The sequence below is a fragment of the Bubalus kerabau genome, chromosome 23, assembly GCF_029407905.1.
Source record: "Bubalus kerabau isolate K-KA32 ecotype Philippines breed swamp buffalo chromosome 23, PCC_UOA_SB_1v2, whole genome shotgun sequence".
NCBI lineage: Eukaryota > Metazoa > Chordata > Mammalia > Artiodactyla > Bovidae > Bubalus > Bubalus kerabau.
In genome coordinates, this window is record NC_073646.1 from 40,596,639 (window position 1) to 40,610,028 (window position 13,390).

The 13,390-nt window shown below is 47.0% G+C and overlaps 1 protein-coding gene across 1 annotated transcript in view; it reads right to left on the reverse strand.

Annotated features, from left to right (window-relative positions):
* The window catches only part of SDK1 (sidekick cell adhesion molecule 1), a 744,542-nt gene that overhangs the window by 118,812 nt on the left and 612,340 nt on the right, over positions 1-13,390 (reverse strand). Inside the window, exon 18 of the mRNA XM_055561902.1 lies at positions 678-793. Coding sequence (XP_055417877.1) covers positions 678-793 — 116 coding nt within the window. The remainder of the gene's footprint in view (positions 1-677; positions 794-13,390) is intronic.

Genomic DNA, 13,390 nt, shown 5'->3' on the forward strand with positions numbered 1-13,390 from the left:
AGCTCTGAAGGTCAGAGGCTGGTGCTCAGACCCGGCACAGGGCAGGCAGGAGTGCGTTTTGTGTCTGCTCAGTTCAGGTAGGGGCCCCGAGCCAGCAGGTCTCGGTTCCACACACAGAACTTGTCCCGAAGCAGTGAGGGGGCACCTACTCATTGGTACTTGGTAGAAACCTCACTCAGCTGCGCCCCGTGCCCTCTGTTCCGAGTCTGCACTCCTCAGAGAGGCCCCCTTCTGGAAGGAAGCATTTGGTACACGTGCTGATTTCAACCTGCCAGGCCGGGTCTCCCACCGGTCATTTTAAATGGACGGCCTTCTCATAGCGTTGCTCAGTCCTAGCGGAACCAGCCTTTTCTGGTTTTGTTTTTTTTTGGCTGTGCGGGATCTTAGTTCCCCACCCAGGGATTGAACCTGCACCCTTGGCAGTGAAAGTGCAGAGCGCTAACCCCTGGACCAGCAGGGAATTCCCAACAACCATCCTCTCAACGACCAGTAATTAGAGTTTATGAGTCAGTATGGCTGGTGATAAGACTGTGGATGAAAGGAGACCCCGCCAAGGTCAACATGTCTGCAATGGATGCCATGGGTTCCTCACAAAACGAGGTGCAGGGGCCCCTCCCTGATCATACGACCGCGCCGGCGCCGAGACGGGCCCTCCCTGGCTGTGGTCCCAGGCGTACCTTGTATCCCTGGTTGATGCCGTTGATGAACTGCTGGGGTGGAGGGTTCCACAGGAATTGGATGGTGGTGGAGTTCACGGCTTCCACCTGCACGTTCTGCGGGGGTGCGGTCGGCACTGCTCCAGGGCGGGGGCAACAGGAGGCCGGCAGGAGGCACGGGGCGGGGAGAGAAGAGACCCTGAGCTGCCGCTCTTGGCTCACCAGCACGCTCAGCGCTGCGAGCCCGGAGGGTGTTGCACGGTTTTGGAAGCTAATCGTGATGCTACAACAAGAAAGAGCTGGGCTTCTCCTCACTTTCTGTTGGAGAATTCTTAAAGGCACAGGCAGAAGAGTGGACCAGGTCATCTCAACCCACGGTGAGCCTTTCCTAGGGGGTCCCAAGACAGACAGCGAACAAAAGCTTTCTCTGATTTTTTTTCAGTTAGCCAGTATTTGAGATCAAGGCAAGGTTTGATCTAGGCCTCTGCGTCCCCTATTACATATCATTCTGTTTTCAAGCCCAGTTATCCTTTATATATTAAAAAAAATCCCTTTTCATATGTACTTACTTATCCATTCAGAGGCTAAATTTCTCTTTGTCTGCCATAGAAACTACCATAAAAAAATTTCCACTTTCCATTTCTTTTATTGAAGAACTATTGAGCCCAATTATGTGCCTGCCCAGAGCCCTCCAAGGAAGTCACATTCCTGGGGAGCTGCTCACTTTCAGCTTGAATTGTCCCAGGCAGCTCCCTCTGGTGCACACACAGGCGGAGCCTCTGCGCCAGGTGTGTGCGGAAGGCTTCAGGCCAGGGGACACCGCAGGAGGGCTGGGAGAAAGGGCAGACCTCCGAGGGCGGAAAGGCCTTGAGAAAAGTGTTCGCTTCGGGGAAAATGGAGTCAGCAAAGGCAAATGATTATGAGAAGCCTGGTGAGTGGTGAGAGAATGATGGGCGTGGCTGGACATGGGGTGCTGGGGGAGGAAGGGGCTGAGAAGGTGGGCGGGTCACTGTGGAGATGGCCCTGGATGCCGGACGCAGAGGTTGAGAGCGTACACAGAGGGCAGTGGGAAATCAGCGGGCTTCTGGAAATGGCAGAGACAGGACCCGGCAGGCCTCTGAAGGACGGCCTCTGCAGAAGGGGCAGGCCGCTGGCAGAGACAGGACCCGGCCGGCCTCTGAAGGACAGCCTCTGCAGAAGGGGCAGGCCGCTGGCTCTGGTGTACAGCTTTCTGCGGGACACATGGGAAGGTCTTGGTTCTTTAGGAGCTTGTTTCAAGGGAAAGACAGCGGATCCCAGAGGATCCTTTGGCTCCAGGAACAGAAACAGAGACACGTGTCTCTTGGCACAGAACACGTGAGAATTCAGTACGGTGCTGTTAAAAATCACTGCAGCTTTCATTACGCTCTTCTTCAGAATCTCACGTCATCCGGCAGAGATGAGACAGACACACCGCATCCCAGCCCTCCCCTCCAGACTCCAAGCCGCCCAGCCGCTCCCGTCTTCTCCTCCCGCGCTGTCTCTGGTCCCTCCTTCCATACCATACCAGGAAGACTGTCCTGCTCACTTCCCGCTCAGCACCATCCTGAAGTGGTGGACTGAAAACGGCCACAGGCGTCACTGAGCCGAGGGTCTGGGCAGTTGGGAAGCAGGGCACAGCCATCAAACACGAGGAAAAGCTGAACAAATGAAAAAGTCTTACCCTTTTGTGAGCCCATAAGGAAGCTGAGGCCACAGGGCCACTGTGTCCAAAATACGAGAAAAGAGGGACCCTCCCCCTCTTCTTAAAAAATAGCTTAAAAGTAAAAGAATGGGAAAAAATACTCGAAAACACTAATTAAGATAAACCTGGTGTCATTACATTAATATCAGAGTAAATATCCTACCAAACAATAAACCGGTGATAAACGAGCTCGTGACATGATGATGGCGTGCTCTGTCCCTCAAGAAGACCCAACAATCCTGAATGTGGATGCACAGGGCTTCAGCGTACAGAAAGCAAAACGACAGAACTGACAGTAAAGCTACACAAAACTACCGGGACAGGTGGAGACCTCGACACTCCACCCAAAAAACAGGCAGGCCAGGCGTCTCAGCAAGGGTCTCCGAGGCCAGAGCAACACCACACAGAATCTGACCCACACGATATTTACGTAGAAATCTACCCAAGGGCAACAGACTACATATTCTTCTCAAGCACATGTGGAACTTAACCGATATGGACACATTTGAAATATATATGTCATGCAAAACACAAGTTAAAAATAACTGAAATCACAAAAAGTGGCTTTTATGACTCAACAGGATTAAACTTGAAATTAACAACAGAAAGATATGTGGAGAGTCCCTAAAAACTTGTAAATTAAGGAACACACTTCAAAGTAACCCATGAGTTAAAGATGAAATCACCTGGAAAATTAGAAAGCATTTTTAGTTTAATAAAAGGGAAAAACACAACATACCAAAATTTGGGGATTCAAAAGTGGTGGATCACCGAAAAAGCAAGAGTTCCAGAAAAATATCTACTTCTGCTTTATTGACTATGCCAAAGCCTTTGACTGTGGATCACAACAAAATGTGGAAAATTCTTCAAGAGATGGGAATATCAGAACACCTGACCTGCCTCTGAGAAACCTGTATGCAGGTTAAGAAGCAACAGTTAGAACTGGACATGAAACAACAGACTGGTTCCAAATAGGAAAAGGAGTACATCAAGGCTGTGTATTGTCACCCTGCTTATTTAACTTATATGCAGAGTACATCATGAGAAATGCTGGGCTGGAGGAAGCATATGCCGGAATCAAGATTTCGGGGAGAAATATCAATAACCTCAGATATGCAGATGACACCACCCTTATGGCAGAAAGCGAAGAAGAACTAAAGAGACTCTTGATGAAAGTGAAAGAGGAGAGTGAAAAAGTTAGCTTAAAACTCAACATTCAAAAAACTAAGATCATGGCATCTGGTCCCATCACTTCATGGCAAATAAATGGGGAAACAATGGAAACAGTAAGAGATTTTATTTTTGGGGGGCTCCAAAATCACTGAAGATGGTGACTGCAGCCATGAAATTAAAAGACACTTGCTCCTTGGAAGAAAAGCTATGACCAACCTAGACAGCATATTAAAAAGCAGAGACATTACTTTGCGTACAAAGGCCTGTCTAGTCAAAGCTGTGGTTTTTCCAGTAGTCGTGTATGGACGTGAGAGTTGGACTATAAAGAAAGCTGAGTGCCAAAAGACTGATGCTTTTGAACTGTGGTGTTGGAGAAGACTCTTGAGAGTCCCTTAGACTGCAAGGAGATCCAACCAGTCCATCCTAAAGGACATCAGTCCTGAATATTCATTGGAAGGACTGATGCTGAAGCTGAAGTTCCAATACTTTGACCACCTGATGTGAAGAACTGACTCATTGGAAAAGACCCTGATGCTGGGAAAGAGTGAAGGCAGGAAGAGAGGGGACAACAGAGGATGAGATGGTTGGATGGCATCACCGACTCAATGGAAATGAGTTTGAGAAAGCTCCGGGAGTTGGTGATGGGTAGGGAAGCCTGGCATGCTGCAGTCCATGGGGTTGCAAAGAGTTGGACATGACTGAGCTACTGAACTGAACTGAATAAATAGCCTTTAGATGTTTATATTAGAATGTAAACTTTAACTGTAAGAACGTATAAAAGTAAATTAAAAAAGAAGGAAAATAGTGAAGAAAAATACCAGAAATCAGTGAAATAAAAATAAACAATAATAGAAAAAAAAACAATGAATCCAAAAGCTGTTCTTTTAAAAATCAATAAACTTCTAGCCAGACTGATAAAAAATAAATAGAAATTGCAAATTATCAACATCACCAATAACAGGAGACACCTCTATAAACTCTACTGATGCTAAAAGAATAAAAGGACATTTTGAGTATCTTTATGCTCATTAACGGAGAAGGCAATGGCACCCCACTCCAGTACTCCTGCCTGGAAAATCCCATGGATGGAGGAGCCTGGAAGGCTGCAGTCCATGGGGTCACTGAGGGTCGGACACGACTGAGCGACCTCACTTTTACTTTTCACTGTCATGTATTGGAGAAGGAAATGGCAACCCACTCCAGTGTTCTTGCCTGGAGAATCCCAGGGACGGGGGAGCCTGGTGGGCTGCCGTCTATGGGGTCGCACAGAGTCGGACACGACTGAAGTGACTTAGCAGTATATTCATTAATTCAACAACTTAGATGAAATGAACAAATGTCTTTAAAGAAACACACTTCCAATCTACTCAAGAAGAACTAGATGACCTGAGTAGTCAAATAGCTATCAAATATTTGAATATAAAATTAAACACTTCCAAAAAAGAAAACTCTTAAGCATATAAGGTTCAATGGTTAATTTTACTAAGCATTTGAAGAAGAAGGAAATAAAAGACATTCTAAAGCATTAAGCTGACACCAAAATCAGAAAAAGGTGCTGAACATAAAAAGAAAGAAAAGTAAACTATAGGCCTGAGAACATAGATACAAAAATCCTTAATAAAATATTAGAAAAATAAAATTTAAAAATATGTAAAAATCACAATTTATCCTAATTCAAGTAGGGTTTATCTTACAAACACAAGGCTGGTTCAACATTTGAATATTCATCAGGGTAATTTGCCATTATCAATAGAATTTAGAAAACATGATCATCTTAATCGTTTTATAAAAATCGTTTAACAAAATTGAACCTCCAATAGCCATGAAAGGAAACGTGAAAGTGAAAGTCGCTCAGTCATGTCCGCCTCTTTGCGATCCCATGGACTCCATGGAATTCTCCAGGTCAGAACACTGGAGTGGGTAGTCTTTCCCTTCTCTGGGGGATCTTCTCAACCTAGGGATTGAAGCCAGGTCACCCGCATTGTAGGCGGATTCTTTACCAGCTGAGCCATAAGAGAAGCCCAAGAATACTGGAGTGGGTAGCCTACCCCTTCTCCAGTGGATCTTCCTGACCCAGGAATCGAACCAGGGTCTCCTGCATTGCAGGCGGATGATTTACCGACTGAGCTACCAGATTAAAGGAAAAACAACAACTCTCAAAGTAGGAATTAAAAGGAGCTTACTAAACTTGCTAAGCATGCATGCCGCATGCTAAGGCTCTTCAGTCGTGTCCGACTCTGCGACCCCATGGACTGTGGCCCGCCAGACTCCTTTGTTCATGGGATTCTCCAGGCACGAATACTGGGTGGGTCACCATGCCTTCCTCCAGGGGATCTTCCAACCCAGGGATTGAATGTGCATCTCTTAATGTTGCCTGCGTTGGCAGGCGGGTTCTTTACCACTAACGCCACCTGGGAAGCCCAAACTTGCCAACAGGCATCTGTAAAACACCTACAACTAACATTTTATTTAAAATGAAAGATGGAATGCCTTCCCCTAAGACGAGGAGCAAAGCAAAGGTGTCTTTCTTACCACTCCTATTCTGGAAGGCCAAGCTGGAGCAGTAATGCAGGAAAAGGAACGGAGGGCATACAGATTGAAAAGGAAAACAAAGCCAAAAAGCCTCTCTATTCACTGACAGTATTTACTCTCCGTGTAGGAAATTCCAGCGTTTACTCAGAACCGAGATTAGCAAGATCACAGGATACAAGATCAAAATATTTTGAAACACAAGCTATGGAGAACTGGAAACTGAAATTAAGAATTCAGTATCAGTTACATGGCAGTTAAAACATGAAATAGATATAAATTTAACAAACTATAGGCAAGATCTGTATGCTGAAAATTGATGAAAGAAATAGAAAACTCTTGAGAGTCCCTTGAACAGCAAGGAAGGAGATCAAACCAGTCAATAAAGGAAATCAACTCTGAATATTCATTAGAAGGACTGGTACTGAAGCTGAAGCTCCAATACTTTGGCCACATGATGCGAAGAGCTGACTCACTGGAAAAGACCCTGATGCTGAGAAAGACAGAGGGCAGGAGGAGAAGGGGACAACAGAGGATGGTTAGATGGCATCACCGACTCCATGGACGTGAGTTTGAGTGAACTCTGGGAGACAGTGAGGGACAGAGGAGACTGGCATGTTGCAGTCCACGGGGTTGCAAAGAGCTGGACACAACTGAGCGACTGAACAACAACAACAGCAAACTGGAAACACCTCCAAAGCCCTTCAGTGGCTGGAGAGGAAAACCAAACTGGCCCATCCACGGGACGGACCGAGGCTCGCAGTGAAAAGGGAGGAGCTGCTCACTCTTGCCAATGACGAGGATGGCCTTAGTGCCAGACATGGGGAAGGGCCAGATGCAGCCATGGCATGCTGGCTTTTCCCATTTTCATGATTCCTGTAAAAGGGAAAGCTAGAGAAGAGGAAACAAGAACCCTGCCAAGGGCGGGGGTGGGGCAGAGCTCTGTGCTCAAGGTAAGTAAGTTATATACCTCAGTAAATCTGACTTTAAAAAGGCTGCAGAAACCTTGATGCCTTTTCTCATGTAGAGGTGGTGTCTGAGGCAAGCGGTGTTTGAGGCACTTCAGTGCAGACTCTGTGACTGTTCTGACCAAGAGAATGTGACCCAGGCCTTAATAAACTAGAAGCTTCCATGCCTTATCTCTAGAACCGTCCTTTCTGCAAGTCCTGAGATGAGAAAGGAGTCTGCTGTCCCTGTGGCCACCATGCTGGACTGGCTGGGTGTGGTGCCCCGGGGGTCAGCCCCAGGGTGCCCAGCCTGATGGCCTTCCGGTCAAGGCACCCACACTCGAGGGAACCCCTCTCCGTTCTCCTGACCCTCAGCCGCCAGCCCAAGGTACCGCCCCTCTGGATCCCATTCCCAGCCTGTAAAACCACGAGATATGGTACAGCGGCGCTGCCTGCAAGCTCCAGGTTTATTCTGTGGCAACGGGTCACCGGGACGATCTCCCCCGCATAAGAGAACAGGGAAGGGGGTGGGAGGGGAAATAAGGAGGGAAAAGGGAAAAAAGAATACGAAGAGCAGTCGGGAAAGAACTGAAAGGGGCCGTGACTTCTCGGAGAGCACACGTCCTCATTCTTTGCAGGCTTAGTTCTGGGATTTCCTTTCCAATTACTGACTCTGAAGTTCCATAAAATTTTCTAGTCAAATGTGGTTATATTTTCTAAAGTAAGACCACACGGATCGAACACTTCAAGAAAATGGCATTTTGCATAAACTAAATGAGCAATACTTCCCGCTGTTCCTTTCTTTGCTCTGTGTCACGTAACAGCCATGCTGAGAGGCCCTCTCGCCATCGGGTTGGTGCCTCCCTGCCTTCCCCACCCCGGGGCCCAGATACCAGGCGTCCGGGCCTGGCTGACCCAGTTAAGAAGGCAAGCTCCCTTCTCCTCACGTCACAGCTCACAATGCTCCTCAGCTCTCTTCTGCTCTCACATCCTTGAGCATCTCTTTCTCCTAATTACTGTCATCAGAAGTGACTCACAAATTTGTGGACAATGGGATTAAAAATTCCCTCAAGTGAGAAAAAGACCTACAGCCCATAAATCCTTCTTGACAGCGCTTCAAATAAAGAAGCTGCTAATGGTGGAAAGGTCTTAATTACAGAGGAGGGTTACCTAACCCCAGCCTTCCGGGAAAGGCAGGGCTCAGCCCCTGAAGAGCCGCTGCTCTGCAGGACGGTGGAGGCCCACGCGTCCACAGCTGGGCTTGGTCTGCGCACGGAGGACCCTCCTGGGAAGCTGTGGCCTCCTGCTGCCCGAGTGAGGCCTCCAGGGGCATTCTCTCCCCAGATAATTAGCACCTGAAGTGCCCTTCTTTCCAAGCCTCAAACTGCAGGCCGTGAAGAGGCCTGGTGAAGTGACAGGGGTTATGCCTTTCTGTGATTTTCACTGCTCAAAAAAGAAAAGATCCATTTTCACCAGATAATTCCCCCTAGACCCCAGTGAGGACACATGACCTAGGTTCCCTGGACACTGCCTCAGTCTTCATAGTTAAGGACAAGGAGCCCTGTGCGGAAGCCCCCAACGCTCTGGGGCACCGAACAGCCAGGTTATGTGAATGGAGAGCCGCACGAGTGGCTTCAGACACACACGTCCTCTTCCTTTGGGAAACATTTGCAAGTTGATAACACAAAGGCCCTTCCCGGTTGCTGAGGATGGGTTTCTTGGGGTGGCCAGTAGAGGGAGGAGTGGGGGTACAGTGGTCCAGTCAAGTGCCGCCGCTGGGGTCCACCTGGGCCAGGAGACGCTGTCCACGTTTCATTGTAGTAAACCACTCTTTATGACCACTCAAAAACATACAACTGTTGAAATTACATTTGAAAACTATGCGTGCGCATTATATACATTGCTGAAGTGTGTGTGCCTAGCCATACCCAGCTCTTTGTGAACCCATGGACTGCAGCCCACCAGGCTCCTGTCTATGGAATTTTCCAGGCAAGAATACTGGAGTGGGTTGCCACTTCCTCCTCCAGGGGATCTTCCCGACCCAGGGATCGACCTGGTGTCTCTTGCAGGTCCGCATTGGCAGGTGGATTTTTTTTTTTTTTTTTTTTTTACCACTAAGTCACATGAGTGTTGAAAAATAATAACCCACATGAGTAAATCAACGCATTAGAAAGGACTACAGGGTTTTGACAGTTTCAAATACTTTACTTTTGATATATTCTGGATAAGATAGTATATAACTAATTGTTATGAATTTTTCAGAATTTTAATCCTTAATTAAATAAAAAGGGAAATATCAATATTAGTTACGGCATGCTTCTTTTTTTTCTGATTTTTTTCAATCCGATTTATTTGAAAATTTTAAGAATTTGTTCAACCACAACTTTTTGAAAAGTTGATTTCTGAAGTTACTACATACATACAGTCTACTTTATTATTCTTTATATTTAAACATGTGTTGCTGCTGCTCAGCTGCCAAGTCATATCCAGCTCTTTGCAACCCCACACGCTGCTGCAAGCCAGGCTTCCCTGCCCCTCAGCATCTCCCCGAGTCTGCCCAAGTGCATGTCTGCTGAATCGGTGATGCCATTCAACCACCTTATCCTCTGTTGCCCTCTTCTTCTGACTCAATCTTTCTCAGCATCACGGTCTTTTCAGTGAGTCGGCTCTTTGCATCAGGTGGCCAATGTACTGGAACTTTAGCTTCAGCATCGGTCCTTCCAAAGAGTATCCAGGGTTGATTTCCTTTAAGATTGGCTGGTTTGATCTGGCTTTTTGAGGGACTCTCAAGAGTCCTCTCCAGCACCGCAGTTTGAAAGCATCAGTTCTTCAGTGCTCCACCTTCTTTGTCGTCCAGCTCTCACATCGGTAGTGACTGCTGGAAAGAGCAGAGCCTTGACTAGACGGAGCCCTGTTGGCAGGGATGTCTCTGCTTTTCAACACACTGTGTAGGTTTGCCATCACTTTCCTTATCAGATGGTGAATCGGACAAAACCCAAGACTCTATAGTCCCAACTGGTTTTCACTTTGTGAAGCAGTGGGATCAGAATACCACTTTGCAAAAGAATTCTTCTGAGGGGTTAAAGCTGGTGCTGTGCATCAGTGCTCATCAACCTGCGATGGAAGTGATCTTGATTTAATGATCTGGACTGGGTTCATTGCTGTGTCATCTGACATGCCATCCATTTATCTTCTAACAGTATTATTCGTAACGGAACTTTCCTATTTTAATTTTAAACTGAAGTCTACCAGCTGTCCAAGAGTTTCTGTAAGAGGTTGTGAACAAAGTGTTATTATTATCATTGTTGTTAATGTTTTTAGTGAATGGGTCTCACTTTGAAGGTCTGTTGAAGGAAAAGCTATTGGCACCAAAAATGGCCATTAATGACACTCTTTAGCACCTGACTGGACTCACAGAGAACTCCCCAGACCGTCTATACGAACGTGTACGAGTGACATGCAATCAGCTTTATAATTCTGAAGGAATCAGCATTTGAACTCTACAGAAGCTATTATTAAGATGGGCAGCAGTATCTGTGTAGATATATACAAATGCCCATTATTTTAAAATACTTTCTGTGAGAACTATTTGATCAGATTCCAAATCCAGTCACATTATCACAAAAACTTTGACATTACACGTTTGTAATGTCAAAATGAAAGGAAGGACTGTTAACTTAGGGAAATACTGCCTCCTTAAAGTACAACTCAAAGAGGGCGAGTTGTCTCCATTCTGGTTAGCAGTAAGACAGAAGTTTCTTTTCACTGGGGAAAAAGCGATAAATAATCTTCAGGCACTCACGACCACCTACTTGTGCAAATGCTCTCTTGTTAATGGGGACCTTCAAACCTTTGAAGAGGTTATAATTAGAAGTCTTGATGGTACCTGAATGGCACCATCTCGAGAATAAAACCACATATTGCATAAGTTGTGTTCACCCACTGAGGTCAAGTTTCTCACTCAAAATTTTGAGATTTTGATTGGAAAGTTTTATACAAATTCAGCATGTAAAAGTTCCCCTAGCATTCTCCAAAGTTGATCAGTGTGGCTCTGAAAATACACACTGTTATGAATCCATGGACTGAAATGTATTTGGAACACTTCAATTCATTGCAGTTATTATGATTGATTTTCACATTATCCCATCTTTAACGAATGAGAGCTTTTTCAAGGTGGCTCAGGGGTCTTTCTGACAAGCTCTCACTGGGGTTTGATAAGCTTCTTCGCTTTCTGGAATTATATATTACATTACATTATATTATTTACCACCTGCTCCTGACCTGGAATCCCCCATTCAGCCAGGAAAGCCTGTTTATTTGGGGGTTACTGAGAAACTCTGTGCTACTAGGATGGTTCTCACTTCCAGGCCTTTTTACAAGAAATTCTTCCTTCCTTTGAGGATAAAATCATCATACTTCCAATTCCAATTTAGGGTTTCAACTTTGCCAAAAATCTCGGTTCCCAGTGACAGCCACATGGTACTCATTTGCTTTATCTCACAGCACTCACACAACTGTGCCTTAACAACACCGAACGCAGCACAGCCATTCCCATGGTCGCGGAAAGCTGTAGATCCTTTTTCCTCCAGCTTTTGATTTTGGTTCTGTGCTAGGGATGGGCAGTCAGACCATCACATTTCAAAGTTACTTGAAATAATCACTTTCCATCTGGCTGAGTTCACCAACTCAACACACCGCTGTGTTCATCTGTCTCATATTGCCTTCAGCTTTTCAGACTTTCTGTTATAAATGTTTTAAAATAACTTAGTTTTATGAATAGATGAGGGCTTTCCAGGTGACACAGTGGTAAAGAATCTACCTGCCGATGCAGGTGGTGTGGGCTTGATCCTTGGGTCGGGAGGATCCTCTGGAGTAGGACATGGCACCCCACTCCAGGATTCTTGTCTGGGAAATCCCATGGACAGAGAAGCCTGGTGGGCTACAGTCTGTGGGGTTGCAAAAGAGTTGGAGATGACTGAGTGTGCGTGCACACACAAATAGATGAAATATATTTACGTGGCTTCAGAGTCAAGGAGAAGCCTAATTTCCGTCTCTACCTCCTTCTCCTGTAGGTATAGTTCCAGCCCCCCACGGTCCTGGGGTTCACCAGCTTGTCCTCACAGGAGCCCACTCACTGTTCCCGACAGGCGGCCACTCGGCGGCCAGTAGGGCTTCCTGGACCCCTTCCTTCTCTGCAGTCCTCGTGCGCCCTGGCCGAACGCTGTAAAGGGATCTGCCTTTCCTTTCACAACCGCTGCCTGTCCACGCCTGTCTGTCTCCTTGCCCACAGAGCCATTGGATCATCTGAAAATCACAAATCTATCCAGCTGGGCTTGGCTCCCAGGGGCCAAGTAAACACTCTGCTTCTCCCGTTTCCTGCATGATGGACAGACAGAGCACCACCCGTGCTGGGCCCCTTCTCCGTGGACCCCCCGAGTCCTCACCAGCCCTCACGGTGAGGCACCTGGAGCTGGCCTCCGGGCTCCAGCGGCATTCAGCCCAAACAGGATTCCATGGCACTGGATCTGCCCTGATTCGGAAACGTGTCATTGACAAGACTGGTCCCAGCTCTCCCAGGATCTGTGCTCAACTCACCTCCCAACTCTGTTTATGGCAACAACCGGCACATCCCGCCCCTCCTCCTCTGTCACATGGCTGGTCGTGTGTCTGGAAAAGCAGCGTCTGGCTTTCATGCTTCAGCCTGATTTCAGCCATCAATCTAACACTGCAGTTTATTTTTAATTCTGATTTGGGGACAGAACATCTGAATGGCTCTCTCAGCTGTGACACCTGCAGGCTTGCCGGGCACATCGTCTCCACCCGCTCCGAGTTCCTGACGGAAGTGCTGAGCAAGAAAAGCCCCGAAGGGCGACGGGTTCTGCAGCTGGGGTCACCTTCTCACTGGTGGTCCTTCAAGTGAACACTCTCTGAGCAAAGCTGAGTCCTCGGGGTTCACCTGATGACTTTATCACCCAATGCATGGTCTCCATCTCAGCCACAAGGGTGCTGATTGAGAGAACCGATAAGTAAATGAAGCAATGAGTGGAAATCAAGCCACAGAATGAACATAGCATTTGGACCTATCAACTCGGCAACCCTCCCCCAGGAGGAAACGAGGTTGTTAGGAGGCGGCCTGTTCTGAGTGACCCAAGGTGACTCCCAGCGACAGTTTTCCACCTTTTCCTCCAGGAATGTCTACTGCTGTTCACAGCCCACAGAATTTGAGACTCTGTCGGGTCAGCACTTCTCCTGAGCCAGTCTCTGCAGCTGGGAAGAGAGACACCGGTTGGGCTCATGTTTGCTGTTTCATTCAAGTACTCAAACAACACGATGCATATTATGCAAAGCTGATCTCAGGACCC